Source organism: Salarias fasciatus, chromosome 15, assembly GCF_902148845.1.
Source record: "Salarias fasciatus chromosome 15, fSalaFa1.1, whole genome shotgun sequence".
In the NCBI taxonomy this organism is placed as follows: Eukaryota; Metazoa; Chordata; class Actinopteri; order Blenniiformes; family Blenniidae; genus Salarias; species Salarias fasciatus.
Window position 1 is genome coordinate 9,178,585 of NC_043759.1, and position 22,795 is coordinate 9,201,379.

Below are 22,795 nucleotides of genomic sequence, written 5' to 3' on the forward strand. Positions count from 1 at the left end.
GTCAAAGCTTGTCATAAGATTGAAAAAAAACAAAAAAACAAAAAAAAACCCGAGCCTTGTAAGACTCTCACATAGAAACCACTTTCCTTGACAGAGTTAGACACCGCTACGTGGGTGAATACAGACGTGAAATGCCGTCACGTCTACATTCAGGGCCACAATCTTAGTGCTGATGAAAAAAAAAAAACAAAAAAAAACAAGTAAACAGGATCACTTAGAAAGAAAAAAAAAAGAGAGTTGAGAAATGCTTTTATTCAAAGCATCCAAACATTTAACACCGACAGAATAAATAATGTTATGAGGAATAAACAGAAGAACGATTCCTAAGCATTCTTGTGCCGCACTGCTCGAAATACAGAAGCGCTGTATCAGATAATCACTCCAGCAGGTGGTTAAGGTCATTTATCGATCAGAAATTATTCCCTCTAAAGTGCATCAAATGATACAACTTGTGTATTTGTGCACCGACTGATTTATTTTTGGGAGCTCAAGCCTGAAATTTGATGAATATTGGGGCATTTAGCAGAAAAACAAAACCCTGACCCATCTAGAGAGTGAAAGACAAGCGAGTAGAAACGCTTAAAATGCTTCACGTATGTAAATCCTCCTTTTTTTTTTTTTTTAACACGAATTTTCTTCCCAGAAAAATTTTTTGCACAATTCCTCCACATACGAGTCATCTTCCTTTTCATCCCAACAAGTTTCCACAGGCCAGGTTCATATCCCTGATACTGCCGACAGCCTTCGGGGGGAGGGAGGGGGAGGGGTGAGTGGATGAACAGGAGCAGAGAGGATTGTCTGACCCGCACACACCTTTGCATTCTGGAGACGGGGGTGAGGGGGGGGGGGGGGGGAGCCTGGCGCCAGGCAAGCGGAGCCCTTTCTGATTTTGCAGAGAGAAGTGAGAGAACGACTATGTACAGGCCATGTTTCTCTATTCTCTTTGGTCAGTCTTCACATTATTTACAAATAAAAAAAATACTCCAAATGAAGCGCCGGCCGCCCTCAGTTGGCACGAGCCATGCGCGTTTCTGCTCCGAAGTAGTTGAGCATCGTCTGGACGAGCTCTGGGAGGTCGTAGTCGTGTTTCCAGCCCCAGTCCTTCCGTGCGTTGGAATCATCGAAGTTCATTGGCCAGCTGTCGGCTGAGAAGAAACACATCAAGAGAAGAGTTCAATGAATTTTTATATTTCTAAACAGATGAGAAAACCCTTGATCTTTGTCTAAAATGACCAGCAGTTCACGGTGGCTGAAGTTGGCATACTTTAAACAAACACTGCTGACATATCTGGCTTTGTTGACTTTGTTATACAAGAGAGGGATTCGAACTGCTCGCTCGGCAGAATATAAAGGTCAAAGGTCAGCGTCCAACGGATCAAAACGTGTCTCACCGATGGCCTGTCGTACGTGGTCCACGTCGTACGTCACCTCCAGCTCCGGCATCTGCTTCTGGAGCTCCTGGGCCAGCTCCTCCGGGGTGAAGCTCATGGCGTTGATGTTGTAGGTCCTCATGCTGAGCGTGTCGGCCGGCGCCTCCATCACCTCCAGCGTGGCGCGCAGGCAGTCGTCGATGTACATCATGGGCAGCCGCGTGTCGGGCTTCAGGTTGCACTCAAACTTGCCGGTTTTGATGGCGTCGTGGAAGATCTGGACGGCATAATCTGTTCAGAGAGAGGAAGGTATAATTAGTAAAGCAATAGGCTTAGAAAAAGGGAGTTCAGCAGCGCGAACCGCCGACGAATAACAACTGCCTGTCATTAGGGTGGAGAAGCCTTCGGGGCGAGTCGGCTGACTTAAAAATAAAATGGAGCGCTGGTTACATAACCAACTTCTAACCTGACAGAAGAGTTACAGGAAGCAGGTGTCCATGAACAGTGGAGCCTGCTGCCTGCTCAGATTCACTGATATCTCCTTACCTGTCGTGCCGCCGCCGGGTTGAGAATCAGCCGAGATGATTCCCGGGTAGCGGAGGCAGCGGAAGTCCAGCCCGTAGCGGTGGTGGTAGTACTGTTCAGACAGGACGCAGTTACGGATTACCCAGAAATACACGTCTATCAGTGATGAGAGGAGTCGTTCAGAATGGACGTCGGTCTCACCTCTCCCATCAGCTCGGCGTGAACTTTGGAGACGCCGTAGATGGTGCGGGGTCTCTGCACGCACAGGTCCGGCGTGGGGTTTCGGGGGGAGGTGGGGCCGAAGGCGCCGATGGTGCTCGGGACGAACAAACGCAGGCCGTGCTCCGCCGCGATGTCCAGGATGTTGTGAAGGCCTGAGGAAGCGACGCAGCCACACGCGTGAGCAAACTGCTGCTAAGGGAACGTTTCAGGGAGAATTTCACTGAGGAAAAACACTGAAGAGTCACGAGTTCGCTCACCGGTGATGTTAACGGAGCGTGCCAAGGCCACATTGGCTTCTCCGACGGCGCTGAGGAGGGCGCTGTAGTGAACCAGCCAGGTGATGCGGTTGTTCACCACAATTTCCCGCAGGTTCTTGTAGTCCAGGATGTCTGAGTAGATGAAGGGACCTGAGAGAGGAGACAGAAAGGATCCAATAGTTTCTAGAGTTCAAACTTCACAGAAATGTGGAGTAATTGGAGCAAAACCTCAAGAAAATCAGCTTTTACAGTCCTGACTATCTGTCTGGGAGGCGGTTGAGTGAAGCAGTGTCTTATTATATTTTTTTGTATTTGCTTCCATTTTGCAAAGTCACTCTCTGTTCTTGTAATTTAAAGTATTGACCTAAAGCAAATTTCTGGAAACTGTGACGTCCACTGGAGTATAAATAAAAGAAAATCAATACTGAATGACGACGTATTTACTGATGTCGTGGCTGATTGGAGAAAAAAAGTCTGTGAAACATTTGTAACGCATGAGCAGCCTTTGTTGCCCAGTCCCTGAACTTTTTGGAGGTTTAGTCAATAGACAAACAATTTAAACCTTGTTATCAAGGATTATTACCCAGCTCTTTGGGTACCATCCAAGTCAAAGCCACGTTGCAGGACATGAGTTTGATTTAATTTTGCACCTATGGACTCAGATCTGTCGCATTTCCTCATTTGTGATGAAACGCTATATGTAGAAACTGTGTTTCACATGAGTGTATGTGACTCACCGCTGTGGTACACGTTGCTCGAAGGTTTCCTGATATCTGACAGAATGACATTGTTCTTCCCAAACCTTTTCCTGCGAAAAAGCCCACATTATGCAACGTCAAAAAACAGTCAAACAATCCCGTGACAGTTTGCGTAAAAGCTGACAACAGCTGGAGGCGAGTCACACTCCTGTGTGTCACTAAACAAATTCTTACCTCAGTAATTTGGCCAGTCCCACCCCGAGCTGTCCCAGACCACCTGTGGGAATGAGAAGCACAGAGACAATGAATAAACTTCAATTAAGAGCTATTAACACTAAAGTAAACAGTATTTACCATCCAAGCCCAGCGTGCCGAGTTTACCTGTGATGAGCACCTTGGGGTGGTCTGTCTCGGAGAAGGACACGGAGTGGAAGCTGGCATCAGACGTCACCTGACGTGGGGAGAAGCTGATGCTGCGCACCGCCACTGTCAGGGGCTGACAGCCACACCCTGGGGTGCCGAGCAGGGCCTGCTGGGCCACCTTGCTGAGAGTTCTGATGACAGGCATGCTGGTACCTGCAAGAGCAAAAACGTGAAGGATTTTGAATTCCAGTCTTCTCAGATGACTTATTTAAAAGAGATTTTCAAAGCTGGTGTTTGCCATTTCAGACTTGATGTGTTCATCTGGCATCGTCTGATGGTCGAAGCTGCTCTGTGTCAAGTGTTTTGGGCTCGTTTCCAGGACAAACAGACACAAACAGACTCAGCGACCGGACAGGGGATTTGGAGACGCAACTCGGCTTGCATCGATTTCATGCTGCTCTCCAAATGACACCAAAGTTTTGTGAAAACGTCCTTAGTTTTGGGGGAAAAGTTGCGTCAGTGTGGGATGACACGTCGGCGACAGTCGAGGACAAATGACAGACTTTATGCAAATAAAACCAGCGCACCGCAGCGCAGCGCGCAGCGCAGCGACGCAAACAATGCGCACCTTTGTCCTTCAATCACAGACTTTCTGTTTAACAAAAACTTACATCTTCTACACAAGGAACGCCAAAACGCATTAAAATAACCATAACGCTTATGATAAAACAGCCCATCTTTGTGTCTCGTTAATTATATGTTCTTCAAGTTTAGCGCAACGCATCATTTCGGAGGTGGACTCACCGCGAGGACAGGGTGCTCCCAAAAAAAGGAAGGAGCAGAGTAACTTGAGAGTATTTATACTGCCCTGCCTTCAGCAGGGGCCAATCAGGGAGAGAGGGCGTGCAGGAGAAAGCAGCAGAGGAAACGGTGCCAAGATCAGGTGGCGGGGATTATGTATCTCCAAACATTTGATGATTCACCTGTTATTACGGTTCTCAACTTATTTTGGGTGGAATTTGAAGAATTAAGCGGAGATCATTTCAAGTTAAAGCGAACATTTGAAAACTAGTTTAAAATAATATTATGAGAGTTCCTAATGAAAACGCTTTGTTATATGGGAAGTCATCCATCTCTCCCCCACAAACACGGTTCACAACAGTTGCGCAACAGGGGCACAGACTTGCCCCCCCGCCCCGCCCTTTCTGCTGATGCCGCGCGTCAGGGCGCATCTCCGTTAGATGAAGATTCCCTCGGTCACAATAACTCCTCTGACCTCCCGCTGCTTCTCTGCACCCGATCACCCCGAATAAGCCGCCAAAGTGATTAATAAGTGAGAGGAGCCTCTCTCTTTTTTTTTTGTGATGTAAAGCGTCTCTTTTCAAATGGAGAGCAAGGAGAGGCAGACTGCCACCCAGACAAATGAAACCAGGCCAGTGAACCGGGCTGAGGCTGCGCTGGCGCACGGCCTGAACCCTGCGCGTCACGGTTACACCATCCAATAGACCCTGCTCGAGAAGGGATTTCAGTTTAGTTTAAAAAAAAAAAACGGAGAGGGTTTCAGAGACTGTAACCTTGCAGCTGAGCACGTGTTCGTGGCACAACTGAGGCTGCGATCGCGTAAAATAAAAAAAATCTGACGAATTTTATTTTGCGGGTATTTAAATGCCAAAAGAAATTCTGAATGTATAGCGGAAGTAGTTTCACTTACTAGTGAATATTTATGAGTATAATCAGTCCAAGAAAAAGAAAAAGAAGAAAGAATCCAGTCCGGCTCGTTCCTCTGAGAAAGATGCTTCTTCCTCCTCGCGCGGCTCCCGTCGCTCCTCTGCGCTCTGACGCGATGCCGGCTGTGTTATCTCCGTCCTGTGTTGCATCAGCTGCGCCTTCAAGTTATATATCAGCGGCCGTCTGCTTTCAGGGGAAGCCGGCTTTCGCCTGGGATTGGTGGAGCGCCGGAGGTGCGGTCCCCTCACGGCTGACCACTCCTTCCCACGCAACGTCACCGACGCCCGGTGCGCCCGGTCCGGCTGCGCGTCCCCGGGCAGGGGATACCTGCCAGAGGTGATCGGTCCCGTGTGTGGTCAGGAATACACTTTTAACTGTGGGGAGAAATGCAGAAAAAACCCCGTAAAAGTTTGTAACCAAAGAACAAAAAAAAAAAAAAAACAAAAACAGTGAAATGAGTATTTCTTGAATGCACACAAAACAAAGTACTTTTATTAGAGTAAAATAGAAGAGAATGGGTTATGAATGTGCAAATAAATGCAGGCTTTACTCATATCAGCATTAAAAGGATGAAATTAACAGAAAAACAGCAACAGTATTTACAAGAAGCACTCAGTATTTTAACAGTAGTCTAGTTTTACTTAAGTTCAATGTAACTGATGTAACCATAGTTTTGTTTGAGCACTTTTCACCTCTCTTTGCACCTCTCGTGACAATCACACTATTGAAGTGTGTTGAGCTGGACTGGATTGTTCTGCTCCTCCCATGCTGACAGGTAAAATATTGAAACCAGTTTTCAACACAGAGTAGATCTGCTTATTACACAGCTGGCATTCATTTCTGTCATGACCCTGATCAAGGCAGGATTTATTGCAGAGCGGTTTGCCAAATGGGAAGGTTAATGTGCATATAATGTTTGTATGAAGGCAATGATTTGATTGTGGCACACTACTGTAATTTGTAACACTATATGCCAACCTTTTTAAAGTCTTCTTTCATTCAACAACTTTTTATTGGTGACACATCTGTAAAAGCTTCATACTAAGGATAAACATAAATAACCAAAGTGTTGTTGATTTTGTATGCATGAGGAAAGTTTTTCCTGAAATATTTGAGGACAACAATAATAAATCAGTGAAAAAATTTTTTTGGATAAGCTATTGACTGCCTTACAATAAGATGACTGATTAAACACAAGACTGGGGGGCTTACCTGTGTGGAGTCTGCATATTTTCTAAGTGTGCAGACTCAGAAGTCTGAAGACAGACATATTGATGACCTGTCTGACTAGATGTAGAAGTTTATAGGTGCGTGTGTACAGTGTATGTGTGTATTGTCATGTGTTTGCTCTGTGGTGGACTGACCATCTGTCCAGGAGGATCTCTGTTACCCTGAAATCATCTGGGATCACTTCCAGCATCCTGTCAGGCTAAGTTGGATAAAGAGTGTGTGGGTGCGCCTGCTGGATAAATCTCTTCACCACTGAAATAGATATTTGTCATTGATTTGATCGATCAACAATCATTTTCAGTATAAGCAGTGTGTGGTTTGCTTGGTCATTCAGCTGCATCACTATGAAGCACAAGTATTGCACAGCCTCAGAAGCAGCCCAGCTGTCAAACACAACCCCACAAAACAAACAAGCTCACATGTTTCTAGAGACGCAAGGTCTACACCCTCCATCCATTGATCCATTGATCCATTCCATCCTAGAACCATTTTTAAGGACAAATCTTCACAGCTGTAGATTCTGTCCAGTCTGGCAGCAAAAGCGAGACGTGAGCCTGTGCAGCATCTTTGATTTGAATCAATTCATGTTTATTGAGTGAAAGGTCTGATGCCAGTGTGTACACACCCCTCTGCATGACTTTGAGATTTGTTTGCAGTAGATAGCAGGGAGCCAAGCTGGCCGGCGGGCTGTGGGAGCGGAGGGTGGGCTTCCAGCTCTTATCTGAGTGGTGGACGGGTGCACACCCCCCGTGGCTGTCATCACCGGAGAGGAAACGGCTGCCTCAAAAAAACAAGTTAATCTGTAAGCCGACACACTTTCGACCAAAACAGAATATTTCTAAGAAATAACTAGAATGAATCAATTTAAAAAAAAAAAAAAAAAAGAACTGCTTTTACCTCAAAATGTTTCAAAACAACAAAGTTCTAACAGTTACTGCGCTTAAAATGATGCAGGAGTGTGAAACAACAGCCTCTGTCTTTATATTTGTTATGAAAGAATGAAATCGATAATGAAGTCTGAAGTTTTCTGCCCTCAGGATGACACTGCCAGTCCTCCAGGAGAAGGACTGTAAACACTGTGTCCATCATTACATGCCAGCCCGCAGCAGCTGATCCCGGTCTATTTATTCTCCAGTCATCTCATCAGGTGATTGTTTCATCAGCAGTGCTAACATATCTGGAGAGGTGGCCGAGGGCGACGCAATCCAGGGGGCGGGGCGAAGAGGGAAACATAAACATGTTACCTGCCTTTATAGGAAGCACCTCTGGATTAAAAATAACCATGACATGCAATGTCCTATAGATATTATTTTAAAAGCAATCAAAGTTTACACGTTGTATGGTTGTGAATTGGCGTGTGACAATTGGGAGGTCATTTTTCCTTCCTGTGACTTTATTCTGAAACCATGAAGGCTTTTCCATTTGGCGCGCTGGAGGTCAGGCAGGTGCTTCGGGTTTGGTCGTAAAAAGCGCCACATGTCGAGGCTCGAAACTGGGAATCTGGAAGGTGGAGGTAAGATTCCAGAGAGTTGAGGAGAACCACAAACTCTGATTCCAGGAGACTTGTGGGCATTATTTCATGTGTGTTTCACCAAGAAATTCACATTTAGTTAGTTATTTGATGCAGACATTGAGGTGAAATATAATGTTGTACCAGAACGAAAGCATCAGACTGGCTCCAAATTTGAGAAACAACATCCTTAAACATGCAGCCATAATGATAGCAAAATAAAAAAAATCATTACAATTTCATCTTTTGTGCTACAATTTTATTTGCTTGAAAACATAAAAAAAAAAAAAATTAAATTATCTGAACAGAAATAGACTGTTACAAGCATCTGATCGGCCCTGATAACCTTAGACACATTTTATATTCTTTTTTTTTTTGAATTTCTGATTTTACAGTAAGGCATTGCACATTGTGGAGAGGTTCAACAAAACAAAGAGTTTACTTGCAAAACAGTACAATAATTTCTGCTCAAGCAACAACAAACACAGGATATTGTGTATAATGCAAGTATAATAAACATCTTCCATTGTGAGTCACCCCGATGATCTGGCGGGACTCATTGTTTTCGCTCATGCACACACAAAGCATGGAGGTGAGGCGTCTTTTTGGCTGACAGGAGACAAAGTAAATAGTGCACACAAGAAATACACATGTAAACTTTTTTCCCTTTGTAATGCGTTTTAAAGTAGTGGCTGGAATAAGCTGATATTAGTGTGGTTAGCATAAAACTTTAGAAAAGGTTAAAGGTATTCTAATCAGAATTAAACGAACGGAGATTATGCAACAAGCACTACTGGCCAGTAATCACAGTACTGTAAATGTAAAGCTTGATAACAGCATGATCAATAACAGCACTGGAGGAGGAGATCGGCCGTCTCCACAAGAGTTCAGGTGCAGACTTCCAATGGAAGACCACGGCACGATTTCAAGTTTGAAGACAGAGAAAATGTTTTTAAAAGCAGCTTCACTCACAGCTGGTCAGCACTGACTGAAAAAAAAACAAAAAAACTTTATGCCAGATATGGAGATATAATCAGAAGATCATATTTGTAAAACTGGATTAAAAGGTGATGGCGTCACATGCAGAATATAGCAAAGATTCACACAAAGTGCAGTAGTTCTTGAAAACGTATAACTTAGATATGCATTTGTCAAGATAAAGGAATCATCTTAATTATTATACAACTCTGGTCTTTAAAGCAAATGAAGTATTTTCGCCGTTGGAGCAGTCGGACCCTGACTGAAGCCTTGCCTCTGTCACCATGACAACCAAACTATCGGCACTCTTTTTTTAAATATTGCTGCTGAGGATATTCTAACCTGCTGATGAAACACGGGGCAACGGCTCGTCCTTCAGAGCCACATGAACCGAAGAGTCAACATGATCCCTCAGGTTTGAATAAAGCACCAAACACACAGCGAGGTCTGGAGTCTGGGGAATCACTGCGTCATGAGGTCGCGCTAACTTGTGGCCACTGGAATGTTCAGAAACAAACTGATAAATATGCATTTTTTTTTTTCCAGATAGGCATTATATAAACCCATTATACAGTCCTGTGGGTGTCGACTGTACCTACACATCTTCTGTCATCTCAACGTGAGGCCAAGTCACGTGCCGCCTTCCAGCACCCTATATGTTGCCATAGTTACTCCGCGGCGCTCCAGTGCTGGATACATTCATCAGGATATTTGGTGAAAAACGTGGACCCTGTGCACCATTCCGCCGCGCCGAGGAGATGGTTTTAGTGTACGTAGGTGAAAAGCGAGAGCGCGACTGCAGAGGTTAGATGAAATCAGATGACCGGTCAGCGTGCATGGATTTAAATCTACATGCGAAGGGAGTTTAGAAGATTACATGAAGCAAATTTAGTTTTCAGCATTAATCCAAAGGATTCGGATATTTAGTTTAGAGATATTTTCCTCTAACTTTGTGTAGAAAGACAATAAAGCAAAGCGTTTCCTGTTTGTGAGGTTTCAGTCCACTGAATTATGACTATTGTTTAAAAGCTGATGGATGAAGAGAGATGTCTTTCAATTACAGCTTCTTTTTTTTTTTTAAATATCTGAATATAACTCGCAACTGGCTGGGAACAATCTGTTTATATCAAATGACTGTCACTTTATCTCCTTCCATCTTTTGCTTTTTCCCTTTTTGGCAGACATTTGTCTTTATGGTGTGTGCAGCAGAGGATCTTCAGTTTCAAGCTGGGCCAGCTGCCGGCGCAAGCTGTTCACTTTGTTCTGAAGTTCCTTGTTGTACTCGATGATGTGTACCATTTCTTCATAGGCCTCATCCAGACTCCTGGAGGAGCGGTTCCAGCGAAGAAACACTCCTGGATGTGAAAGAAAACAAAACAAGGAACTGAGACACGAACAAAGAAACATTTTTTTTTTTTAATCTTATAAGTCATTTAACTCAGCATGCTGCGAAAAACATGACATATTTAGATGACAGAACAAAAGGTACAGGAGGGCAGCCATTATGTTCATCGGCTGTAAAATCAGGCTCATCAACAGTCTCGCAGTGGATGGAGGATCTTCAGAGATGTGCTGTATGACTGGAATGTACCGTACGGCGGTTATAAAGGGAACAAAACAAGGCAATCACCTGAGCGAGTGATCACAAATCAAAATGTACTGGCTCTCATGGCAGAGCCGCAGATATCTCAGCTGGTGTCTCACTGCTGCGTTGTGTTGTGTCGGCTATTCTCAAGAAATTTGTAAAAAAGAAAAATCTATGTTTTACTTGAAATTTTCACTATTTTCTTGGTGGTCTGTCGGGCCGGATTGGAGCCTCTTGTGGGCTAGTTTTGGCCCACGTGCCTTATGTTGGACACCCCTGTATTAAATCAGTAATCAGAAAAACTTCATGAAAACCATATGACACAGAAAAATCTGAACTATTCAATGTTGCCATTGTGGTTTTTAACTACTGACACCAACCTTTAATGGAAGTGCAGACCAGACCAATTACATTTATTAATTTTTCTACTAATCTAATTCAAACAGTGAAACTTTTCATGTATTTTGGATTTATTACACAAAAAAGTGCCAAGATTCTTATTTTTGTTATTCTTAAAAATGTAAAGTGTCTCCAAACAGGACAACATTTGATAAGATATTTCAACCAGATGCAAAATTAATCACAATTTTTACAATCAAACTTAGAAAATACTGGAAATGTTTTCAATTTATAGGCGAGTCAAAATAACTAACAAAAAAAAAAAAGTCAACAACGGGATATTCTGATGCTTTAACATGAGACTGTAGTCAGAGCTTTACATTACATAAGGAAATTCTAGATTTGCATTTGTGTGAGTGTCCGACTGCATCAAAATGTGTGTGACATAAAGATAAGCACGAGGCCTGGAAAGGTGTGTGTGTGTGTGTGTGTGTGTGTGTGTGTGTGTGTGTGTGTGTGTGTGTGTGTGTCCTCATATGACACAGGTGGCAGATTTGAAACAACAATCTCAAGTTTGGTGGTTTGGTTTTCTCTGGCGCCCCCTGTGGTGATCAGCTGTACTGCACCCTATCCACACATTCTCTGGACAAAAAAAAAAAAACAAAAAAACAACAGAAACTTGTTCGTTTTCTTGATGTGCCAAAAACAAAGTGAGTTCAGGCCGGAACATTTTAGACTCCTGTAAGGAGACAGGGTGAAAAGTGAAAAAAAGAGAGGTATCCATTCAACTCTTCTTGTTGAGAACAAGGTGTGAGAAGGAGCAAGATGTCTGCTGGAAAAAGAAAAAAAAAAATGTTTTTTTTGAGTATTCATGCAGCTTCAATCAGAATAAGCTTCCTTGAATTTGCACCAAACACCATAAAACTCATTAAATTCCAACACTCGACCTCAGACTGCGCATTGACAAAAATATCCGCCTTTTCAGTTTTTCCTGAATCAGCCTGCTGAGTAAATGCGGTTCATGAGTGAGGAGGAGTCACTGGACAGGCAGCCTCCGGTTTTGCCTTTGTGATTTGGGGCTGCGACTGTGCGTCACCTTCTGAGAGGCAGCCGCGTCGGGAGGCCGTCTCGTGCTCCTATGTCATTTTCCACTTCATATAGGAAGAGGGTGTGACTGAGGCTTTATGCTGCTGCAGCAGCCAGCCTGAACCGAATGACCCAGAGAGTCTGGACTCCTTCCCCCAACGCAGCCATTCTCCTCCGGCAAATGTCTCACGAACTTCAGACAAACGTGAACCGTCAAATTTAACCAGAAACCACCAGAGGAATGCTCCCTCACACCCCGTCGTTAACGCTTTAAACTCCTGCTGTGGTTTTTCTTGGAGCCTCAGTAACCTGTCAGCCGTTATATTTGAACTCGGAAGCTTTTACAACCACTGGGGAACCACTTTCCTTTAAAGAACATCGAAATTACTGAACATTTATGTCACAATATCTGCATGAAAACTGGCGACTTCACTCAGAGTCATGTTGTCAGAGTGAGTTTGTGAAAACATGCAGAACGTAACAGCTATAGGAGAAGGTTTTTAGATATTTCACTGTATTTTGTGCCTGAAAATAAAATGAAAATAGGTTTTATGTTGACATTTTAATAATTTTCAGAAGTAATTGTTTCCTTTTGTGAAAACAGGCATTTTCACCATGTCTTTCTAAAGAAAGACATCAGTCTGGTTTTAGGATTATTTTAAGACATTTAAGATTTTAAATGACATCAGGTGGAATTTAGCTCATAAAAATCTCACTGTGTTGGTTCTACTGGACCTGAGTGCTTTTGACACACTTTATTAAATATACTGAGACACCTGGTGGGCCTCTCTGGTACTGTTCTTAGCTGGATCAGTTCTGGATAAGGTTCCTCAGGAACCCATGAAATTAGGTGTGGTGTTCCACAGGGCTCAATTTTAGGTCCCATTCCTTTTAACCTCCACATGCCTCTTCTTGGGGACGTCATCAGGAGACACGGCATCAGTTTCCATAGTTACGCTGACGATACTCTGCTATACATCAGTTTCCATAGTTAAGCTGATGATACTCTGCTGTACATCAGTTTCCATAGTTAAGCTGATGATACTCTGCTATACATCAGTTTCCATAGTTACGCTGATGATACTCTGCTGTACATCAGTTTCCATAGTTACGCTGATGATACTCTGCTGTACATCAGTTTCCATAGTTACGCTGATGATACTCTGCTGTACATCGCTGTGTCTCCTGATGACTCGGGGCCAATAGAATCCCTTCTTAACTGTATTTCAGACATCAAGTCATGATGGCAGTGATTTTCCTGCAGCTCAACCAGGACAAAACTGAGGTTTTAGTTATCGGTCCTGAAGGCCAGAGAGAGAAACTTTTACTAAAACTACAAGGTTTTAAAACAGCACGATCTGTACAGAACCTAGGAATGATTTTTGGCTCTGAGCAGAATTTTAGCCCACATATATAACAAAGATTGATTGAAATTGATCTTTTTCATGTTGTTTTATACTTTAAATGCTGTAAAGCACTTAGTGTTATTTGTTTAAATCTGAAAAGTTCAATACAAATAAAATTTGATTGCTTGATTGATGAAACAAAAACTTCAAAGTTTGATTTTAAAGGTCATTATGGCACTAATTTACTGGCTCGGATCTACTCAAGATGAAATTATGCTGTATATGTTTCTATTTGCCCAAACTAAAAGTTCTTAAAGAATACATTTTTATTAAATAGTTTTTTCCTCAGAGACATTGGAGATTGCGTTTGTGCTGGGGAAAAAAAAAAACACACATTTTTGATTGCAAAATGAAAACGTCACCCAAGCTGGTGAACTGTTCAGTTTACCAAAGTTCAGAGTCATGATTTGCACCTTTTGCCTTCTTATCTTCTATTCAATCTTCCATCAACATCCATTGCTTATCTTTTTTAAATTATTTTTTAGCAAACGTGCTGAAACAGATTTGCATGCCGTTCTTCTGGTAATCTGGTTTCCTCCCAAAGTCCAGAAAAACTAGTTCTGGGTTAATCGGTGACTCTGAAATTGCCCAAAGGTGTGACTGTGAATGTGTCTGTCTCCCATTGTTTTTGTTTGCCCAGCAATAATCTGGCCCCCTGTCTTCTTATAAAATAGCTCATTCTGCATCCAGATGATCTGTTATGTAATCTGTTAACTGTTGTGGGGATGCGGTCATCGACACCTTCGTCCCTGCTGGCTCTATTCTGGCACACAGCGAACCTTCTCCCAAACAAAAACAAAGTATTTCAACAGTCCAAAATCTTAAATCTCGACGAATTTCAGTTTTCAGCCTGTTCAACTCAGTCAGAGACATGTTTATTCCCGTCTGGACGCGCTGCAGACATGTGCCGGGCTCTAATGTTGTTGCTACAGATCCGTCAGGAAGGGATCCGGGACACTAAGATTAGCCCGCTAAATGAGAGCCGGTAGTAAAGCATTCCTCACCACCCGGCGTCAGCTGTGCTCGAGTGTCAGGGAGGATACATCCAGCCGCGGACCATAATAAGAAAAACAGGAAGGCCGCGCACATCAATGCCGTGCGCGACGTGCAATGTGCTGAATGCTGACAATGCAAAGTCTGGTCGTCACCTCTTTACGTAACGCTGTTCGGATCACTGAATGCCCAAATGAAATGAAGGTTAAACTGTGAGGCTATATTTGTTCATGCAGTTTGACAGAGCACATACAAATCCAGAGTCACTATATTATTCTTAAAAATCATTACTTTTAAATGCAGTGTTTACATTGTTCACACATCAATGTAAAGCAGATTTACGTTTTATTTGCAGTGAAAATTAATTCTTTACCATAAAAAAAATCCTCCTTCACACAGTAAACTGACATTTCTTCAAATCTTTCCAACCATTCCCTGATAAACTGGGTGCAGATAAACTCACTGCTTTCATTCCAGATACAAAACTCCTTATTTCAAATGAAGAGAATCATCTGCAACAGACCCCAACACTCTCATCATCTACTGAGCTCTTATTATTTTTCACAAATATCATACAAGTCATATTGCATAATCACTGCACTCACTTTTAGTTTGTTATTCATTTGTTCCTTAGCATATATCACTGTAAATACTGCAGTCTGACTTCTAGGTTGGTGCCCCCCTGAGAAATGTTTCTCGGTTGAAACAAATGTGGAAAAAAAAAATGAAATAAAATGAAGGTTTACAGTTTCTGTTACGGACATAACAAATGTAACTTTAAAAAAAACGTGTGCACACTTGAAAACTTTAAAGAAAGAGCACATACTACAGTATTTACAAGTCAATTACAGGGTCACCAAGTGACCCTTGTTCTGAAGCAATGTCGCCCTCTAGTGGTGATATTTCACAGCCTTCAAACTAAATGTTGGAGGAGACTTGGCAGCACACCGCTCGGTATTGTCACCAATTATTGACAGTAAGAATAATATTGGCTTTTTTGCATCAACGCTGTGAGTTCGTACCTCTTCTCACTCCAAATATAAACTCATAACACGAGTCATGAACACAGATTGATGAAAATTAAAGCGCCGTCTTCTTGAAGACGCTGTAAGTCTTATTAGCTGACTGATGAAAGCAGGTTTTCTGAGTCAGGTTTTTATACCTTTGAACTTCAAGTGTGTTACATAGTAATTAAAAATTTTCTCTGTGTGACAAAAGGCAGTCGGAAGCTCTAATCATTTCCTCTCTTAAAGGAAAATATAACAATTTTTTTTTTAATCAGGCTGACCTTAAACAATGTCAGAGGATGTAATGATTTTTGAGTGATTGTATTTTTCAGGTAACAATGTTGATTTGATGGAGACTCCAAAATGATCTTTGTTCACTTCCCGGTGGTTTATAATTGTATTTTCACTCATTTTATCCAGGATACAGTCCATGTTCTATATATTCAGGGCAGTTTATTTTTGCTCCAATGTAATCCAAGTGAAGATCTGTCTCCTTTCCAATCTCAGTCACTGAATGTGCTTCTGAAAGCTTCCTACCTTCCCACAGCAGCAGACTCTGAGGGGCGACAGAAGGCCAGATCACGAGACTGTTTGCCTCGTAGAGGGGGTTGGTGAAGTGTTCCAGCTCCTGGGGTCGATTCACCCATGACCACAGGGACACTGTCTTCTCAGGCAGAGACAGTCTGGCTCTTTAAAAAGAAACAAAAAGGAGAGTTAAGCTTCAGCTTCGGGAACAGCGGGTCCCAGCAGTTTCTAATAGCCGGCTTGTGATTTGCAGAACAGCACAGATGTGGATTAATGACAACCGTTAAGCTGAAAGAAAAGCTTTACTTTTCCTCCATTAAAACTTTGGAGGTGACTTGAGTTAAACATTGCTCATCTACGTTAGCAATGATGCAGTTTTTCGTGATCTAGATCAATAAATCAAAGGCATATATGCAGGATGATCAGACATATTGAGCTAAGACATCTGGCTATCGCACACGATTGCTCTTATTATGGAACCAGTCCAGTTGTACATTAGCCAGCTGCAGACTGACCTCTCAGCTGCGCTGTTGCCCAGGAATGTACCGAACTGAGAGGCATAGGCGTGCTCGAACAGCAGCACCAGGAAGCTCTCAGTGAATTCAAAGGAGCAGGGAAACTGGCGGAGGATCTGCCACACGCAGTCCAGGAAGAGCAGGAAGACGGGCGCTTCCTGGCGAGGCTTGCTGTTGGAGTAGGCAGACTGAGCACAGCGCTGCTGGAATGGATGACCTGCCTGTGGGGAGAGAGGATTCATGAGACAAAACACGAACATCGAAGTCATCGGACATGATATAATATATGGGAAACCTATTTTGTAGAAGAAGTGCACAGTAAAAAAAGAAAACGAGTGGCTCAAAGTGTGTAAATACTCAGCAGCTCATTTCATCAATAGGAGGGGAAAGAAAATCTCAGTGAAGGTCACCTGGAGCCACTCTCGCTCCACTAGACCCTGGAAGCCTTTGATGGTCCTGCAAGCCGGATCAAGGATGATCTGAGCCAACGAGGTCACCTGGAGAGTGGAATCTGTCCCTTCTGTGCCGTGAACAAGCACCGAGGCTCCCTCCCTGAAACCAGCACACATCCAGACAGGCGATCAGCACGCCACCTGCCTCACTGCTTAGCATTTAATGGTTAACAAGACAACAGGCCGATCGAGCATCTGTTCCCTGACCTGTCAATGCACTGGGCAGCCAGGCAGGCAGTGGTGAGGATCTCCTTGACGTGAGTCTGCCAGCTGGAGGCTTCCAGCTTGCTTAACCAGCGGTCCATGCTGTGGGACTGGTCATTACAAGCCTCCACCAGCTTAATCAGGCTCTCCTGCAGGACGTTCGACCTGGAGATGACAGAATCATACAAATTCTTCTTAATACCTACCTTTCAAAAACTTTTCCTGCCCTGATAATAACCACTCACCTTTCGATGGTTTTGTGGATCCTCCTCCACTGAGGGTAGTTAGCCTCAGACTCGAATCCTCCACCTCGTGCTTTGGCCTGCTGGGCCACGTTGATGGTGCGCGTATCAATGATGTATCCACGTTTTCCCGGCCGCAGGGTGGCATTGATAAGCTTCTCATCCTCTTTGCACCGTCGTCCATTCGTGCCCGTCAGCGGCTGTCCGGCTCGCATCATCACCTGAAAGTGTGGGATCTCTGGATAAATGCAGTTCTCTACATACGCCGCGCAAAATATAAAGTCATGCGTAAATAAGCAGTCCAAGCAAGAGATGAATTTATATTTGTGGCGCTCACCATGCCATTCTTTTTGTGATAGTAGCTGAGGACGGGAAAGCGGCCACCGTGACGGAAAGTAGCAACTTTCCTCAGTGTGTCGTCGTCCACGTCTTTGGGCACGGCCACCAGAGGCGGGTATGACGGACACACACTGAAGTCCTGGTTGACCTCGCTGAGTCTCCACTCGTCCGTCTGAGGGACACAAGACAAGCAAAAGGGGAACAAAAAAGCAGAAGATTCAAAGAAAAATTCTAATGAAAGGACTTCCTGTTGTGAGTGAACATACAGCAGAGTGAGACAGAATAAATTCACTGATCTTGTTCATACCATGGACTCCAAATCTTTAAAGGCATCCAGTGGAAGAAACGAATTCCATCCATCTTCTAAGACTTCAAACATCGGTCGGTAGAAAAATGGGTACATCAGTGAAACTATATCAAGAGTGGACAGGGCCTGCAGAGAGTAAAACACACACTGATTACAAACAGCCTGAAGCATTTTTCACCACTGTGAACACAAACATCAAGCAGTTAATAACGCCATGCAGCAGCCAGGCTCTCCATCACATTCCACCTGAATATCAACATTTGTTTTTTTTTTACCTCAACAGAGCTGGCAATGTTGAGACACTCCTCCATACCAGGGATGTCGAGCTGGATCACCCTCAAGTCTTTGCATTTGACAATGATGCTTCCCAAGGACCCTACAAATCTAGAAGACATTTTTTCAGAAAAGCAGACGGATATCAACGGGACACAAAGGCAGAGTATGAGATCTGACGCTCAATCTGATCTTTCGACGGTCACTGTTAATTTGACGCAAACACTCAGTGGTTGATCGAAACCCAAGAAACCCAATTCAATCGCAGCAACAACAATCAGTAATTCTGCTTCATAAAGACATGATAACATGATACAGTATCTGCAGTATCTCAAATTGTATTTTCTTCTGTTGAAATGCGGTCTGTGCACTCTGATCTGATGCTTTCAACCATGCGATGATAATTGTACCTTTTCTTTAACAATTTAGAAATGCTGCAACATGACGTTGATGGCAGTGAGAGGATAACAGACACAAAAACCAAGCAACGGTCAGATCCTGACCTCTTTTCTATGGAGTCGATGTTTGAGTGGAGCAGCCACAGCTCCTCTGTGTTGTCCTGTCTGGAGGACAGAATGAGGTGATGACCAGTCAGACAGAGGGTCCCTTCAACAGTGGGCAGGAAAGGACGATGTAGGACAACCCCGTCCACCCTGGGTGTCTTTATCAACTCTGCAAACTCCATGATCTGATCAGACGAAACAAAAATCCGAGGGTTTTCAGAAGGAGGAGTGGATATACGCCACCGTAACACACACGGAAAACACTGCGCATACACTCAAAAGCTATCTCTCATGTATTAAAAATATCAAATGCAAGTCGATGTAGAAGGATTAACGAGTAAATGCTTTAAACACGCGACTGAGAAGTAAAGTCAGCTGATTCAGACGCTGCGGTTAGCTAACAAGCTAATCGCGACAGAAACACAAGAAAAGAATGTTCGCAATTTTCTAATGTTCACTAAAACAACAATAGGATAAATGATATAAAACAAACTGTACAGGTCACGATGTTATTCGTCGGTGTTATAAAGACTGATCGTAGAATTACCAGCTAGTCCTTTATTTGGTTACAGGGCGAGGGCGAGACTGGTACGTTCACAAAAACACACCGACTAGAAACAACATACGTGTAAATATTGGCCGAGTTCGATTACCTACGTGGTTCCTCGTGATTTTTAGCATGGCTTTTTGTGTATATACAATTTTTCTTATTACTATTTTAACAACTGTCTTCATTCCGAAGTTTCAGGCTTTGTTTTTTCCTCCCTCTATTGTTGTCTCATTTACACCAAAAGTTAGATTTTTGAATGAAGAGTTCAGCTCCCTGGGATCACAACACACACCACAGCACAACACAACACAACACAACACACCACAGCACAACATATAACATAATGCTGTTCTGATTATGTTGATGTTTGAACTTCGATATTTTACTAGTGACTTTTCTTAATAAAATGAATAAAATCGGTTAAAAATAAAGACTTAATGAATATATGTCATTTGCTATATTGAAGTGCATGTCAAAAATACCACAGATTTCAAGTGTCATGTAAAGACATATTTTAATGTTATATAAAGTAAATTGTTAGAGCAGCTGTAAGTTCTCGAAAGAATGATTTGACGAAGAAGAAGAAGAAGAAGAAGAAGAAGAAGAAGATGATGATGATGATGATGATGATGATGAAGAAGAAGAAGAAGAAGAAGAAGAAGAAGAAGATGATGATGATGATGATGATGATGATGTTGTTGACGTGTGTATTTGTGTGCACGTACGCGTGCGTGTCGTTTATGTACTATTCAAGTGCCAGGTCAAAAATATCAATTATGAACACTAGGTGGTAACATTGGAACATTTTTGAGAGAAAACACTGCGAGAGATATTAACTGCATATTTTTTTCAAAGGTTAAATGTTTTTCTTAAAAAGAAAAGAATGAATCAATGTAAACAATGTTGTGTTAAACAGATAAGAGATTGTGAAATAAGTTCATAGGACTCAACCCAGTGATAATATGGCGCCTCTTCGTTGATGGGATACGTCAGACAGCAAGGGAACATTTTGTCCTCGAAGTTGATGTGTTGTGACGCAGAGCAAGCACAAGGAATTGAGCAAGTTTCACAGAGGCATGTTGCGAATGAGAAGGTCGTGGCTTCAAATATGAGCCAGGTTTTTCTGCGTGGAGTTTCCCTTTGCATGTTCTCTCCATGCATGTATTGATGGACTTTTGGAATGAGAGGGTTTGAAGTTGCATGTTTTCTCTTCGTTTGCCCTGTGATATTCCCTGTGTGCAGTGGTCAGCATCTACCCAAAAAGCTCCCCTAAAACAAAGCAGTGAATGGTCGAAGACATTTAATACACCTGGGGATGGAAGGCTGACTTGAAGTGGCCCGATCCAACAGACTGTAGTATGCTCAAACTGCTGCAGAAGGTAATTCTGGTTCTGATAGAGAGCTGTCACATGTCCACCAACCAGCCAAAATTCCCTTGCTGATCAATTTCTTCTGCTGCAAGCGACAACAAAGGTCAGTGAGCATCAGAACTGGACCACAGAGAAATGTGAAAAGGTGGTCCGGGCTGATGGATCACATTTCATTTTACATTACATAGATAGGTCAGTGCATGTTGTGATTTACCAGGGTGATTTTTTTTCTTTTTCTTTTGATTTGTCCTGCCGGGAAAATTTGGAAATGCTACTTTGATACTTATCACATACAGAAGCAAACCATGCACATCCTTTAAAGGAAATGGGATTACCCAATGGCAGTTGTGTCTTTCAGATGGATAAGACACCCTGCCATGAAGTAGAAAAGATTTAGAGATGGTTTGAGAAACATGGCGTATATCACAATAAGAATCTTACAAGGACCAAAACAGGAGAATGGACGTTTTTCAAAAAGAGGGCATTTTTTCTTTTTTGGTGTTTGATGAAGTGGAATTTACAGAGAGGACAAAATCTGTCAATGATCATCAGAAAATCTCCTTTTCAGGTATCCAGTGAAATGAGCGAAATGACTCCAGGGTCTAGTGAGAAAAGTCTGCGTCAGGTCGAGTGGTGCGCTCACACTTAAGACGGAGGAGGCGGAGGCAGCTCCCAGGAGGAATGTGGGCAGATTAGAGGAGCAGAAGGGGCAACTTGAAAGATGGAGAATTGCAAACAGGAGGATGAAAGCAGAGAAGTCAAATTGCACACCAGAAACACCAGACTAAACATTTTACCTCAAAAATGATAGTGGAGTGAGACATCTACTGACGACACGACGAGCCTGAGCCGAGCTTAAACTGTTTTGATGCTTTACAGGCACCAATTAAACAATCAAGAAAATTACGAAGCCACACACACTCACCTCATGGAGATAACGTTCTAAGTCAATCTTTTAAGATCATAAGTGAACTGCCTTCCCTAAAGGCAGCTGGAGGTTTACTCTACAGAAAGAGGACGCAGCAGGAAGAAGCTGTTGCCTGAGGGTTTCTGTTTTAGTTCTCAAAAGATTGAGGAGATCTACCCGCTGAGATCTTAAAGCATATGAAGGAACCCACATCGACCTTGAATGGAAGCCTCCCAAAGGAGGTGAACACTTTTGGAGGGGGTAGATGAGCGTGAACAGATGGCTTAGTGGAGGCTTTATCAGGGAGGTTTGTTTTAGATGTAATTTTGACATTGCAGTGTGTGTGTGTGTGTGTGTGTGTGTGTGTGTGTGTGTGTGTTTCTGTGATGTATTGCAGATCAGCGCAGTATCTGCTTCAGTTGCATCCTGTCTGAACTCCACAATAGATGATTTGCTCTGGGCCTTTCCAGCTCACATCACAGGGAGCGCCATATAGATGCCAGAGCTCAAATGAATGTGAAACCCAGCAACGCTTTACAAACCAAATACCTGTCCTTCTTCCCTGGAAGAAATGCTTTGCTGTGGATTTTTTTTTTTTTTTAAATATGATGGTCTGATAGAAGTGCTGTAGCTTTCAAAGCAAATATTCACTTCAAAACCGTTTGATGCTACACTGAACAAACCTCTTTTTACCAGGATAACCAGACAAATGTGTTGATGAAATCAAGGTTTTATAAATACAAATCATTCAGTTGATATGACTGTAGATTTTTTTAAAATATAACATACTGTAACAGACTTCTTTTCCATTTATTTTCATTCTTTATTTAAAAAAAAAAACAATTTTCAAGCAAAAACAGGCAAATTATGAGTGTCCAGATCTGTCCATGTTTGTGCCACCTCCATACGTCAAATTATAGAACTGACTTTAGACATTTGGAACATCCTACTGCAAATTTTTAAAGACTAACAATTAGCACCCACACAATTACCCATGCAAGCTTTTCATTCAGTTTCTGATGAAGACAACCGCATGCACGAGTCACTTCTTCCCTTCAGCCCTTTGTTCTGTGAGGCTGCTTGTCTGTCGTCTATTTCTGTGATGTTATTTTGGTTGTGTCCGGTGAATCAGAGCCGTCTGTCAAAGGCAGAGGATGACGACTTAAAAACGTGGGTCCTGTACCAAAATCTCTCTCAGAAATGCCTTGAAATGAGCATTCCTGTGTAGTGGTGATGATTTTGAAAACTCTCTTTGATTCTTTATTAACTTAATGAGTGGAAGGCAATGGTAGAATTCCATAAGTGTTAAAT

At 42.8% G+C, this 22,795-nt stretch overlaps 2 protein-coding genes across 4 annotated transcripts; both read right to left on the reverse strand.

Moving 5' to 3' along the window:
- Positions 1-522: 522 nt before the first annotated feature.
- Positions 523-5,300, reverse strand: LOC115402212 (L-threonine 3-dehydrogenase, mitochondrial-like). Of its 2 annotated transcripts, none has more exons than XM_030110719.1 (9): positions 5,147-5,300; positions 3,454-3,648; positions 3,307-3,349; positions 3,112-3,182; positions 2,375-2,524; positions 2,097-2,269; positions 1,917-2,007; positions 1,392-1,661; positions 523-1,145 (listed from the first exon to the last, which is right to left on the reverse strand). In XM_030110719.1, the coding sequence occupies exons 2-9, from the start codon at positions 3,638-3,640 to the stop codon at positions 1,006-1,008; spliced, it is 1,125 nt and encodes a 374-aa protein (XP_029966579.1). In that variant the 5' UTR covers positions 3,641-3,648; positions 5,147-5,300; the 3' UTR covers positions 523-1,005. The 2 variants fall into 2 exon arrangements, with proteins under 2 accessions (XP_029966579.1, XP_029966577.1); XM_030110717.1 differs by lacking the exon at positions 5,147-5,300 and adding an exon at positions 4,240-4,252.
- A 4,036-nt stretch (positions 5,301-9,336) lies between these two features.
- On the reverse strand, positions 9,337-19,272 carry LOC115402199 (myotubularin-related protein 9-like). Of its 2 annotated transcripts, XM_030110695.1 has the most exons (11): positions 19,205-19,272; positions 18,658-18,842; positions 18,157-18,265; positions 17,882-18,007; positions 17,573-17,746; positions 17,239-17,456; positions 16,997-17,158; positions 16,748-16,889; positions 16,338-16,558; positions 15,835-15,986; positions 10,073-10,236 (listed from the first exon to the last, which is right to left on the reverse strand). In XM_030110695.1, exons 2-11 carry the CDS (start codon positions 18,837-18,839, stop codon positions 10,073-10,075), a joined length of 1,650 nt encoding a protein of 549 aa, XP_029966555.1. In that variant the 5' UTR covers positions 18,840-18,842; positions 19,205-19,272. The 2 variants fall into 2 exon arrangements, with proteins under 2 accessions (XP_029966556.1, XP_029966555.1); XM_030110696.1 differs by lacking the exon at positions 19,205-19,272 and having other exon boundaries at positions 9,337-10,236; positions 18,658-18,839.
- Positions 19,273-22,795: the final 3,523 nt, after the last annotated feature.

Excerpts from the sequence above, each read along its gene's own strand:
- LOC115402212 (XM_030110719.1), bottom strand. The coding sequence starts at position 3,640 with ATGCCTGTCATCAGAACTCTCAGCAAGGTGGCCCAGCAGGCCCTGCTC. Across the intron at positions 3,183-3,306 it reads GGACTGGCCAAATTACTGAG|GAAAAGGTTTGGGAAGAACA; the intron begins GTAAGAATTTGT and ends GCTTTTTCGCAG. Across the intron at positions 1,662-1,916 it reads ACCCGGCGGCGGCACGACAG|ATTATGCCGTCCAGATCTTC; the intron begins GTAAGGAGATAT and ends CTCTCTGAACAG.
- LOC115402199 (XM_030110696.1), bottom strand. The coding sequence starts at position 18,839 with ATGGAGTTTGCAGAGTTGATAAAGACACCCAGGGTGGACGGGGTTGTC. Across the intron at positions 18,266-18,657 it reads ATCGACTCCATAGAAAAGAG|ATTTGTAGGGTCCTTGGGAA; the intron begins GTCAGGATCTGA and ends AATGTCTTCTAG. Across the intron at positions 18,008-18,156 it reads ACATTGCCAGCTCTGTTGAG|GCCCTGTCCACTCTTGATAT; the intron begins GTAAAAAAAAAA and ends TACTCTCTGCAG.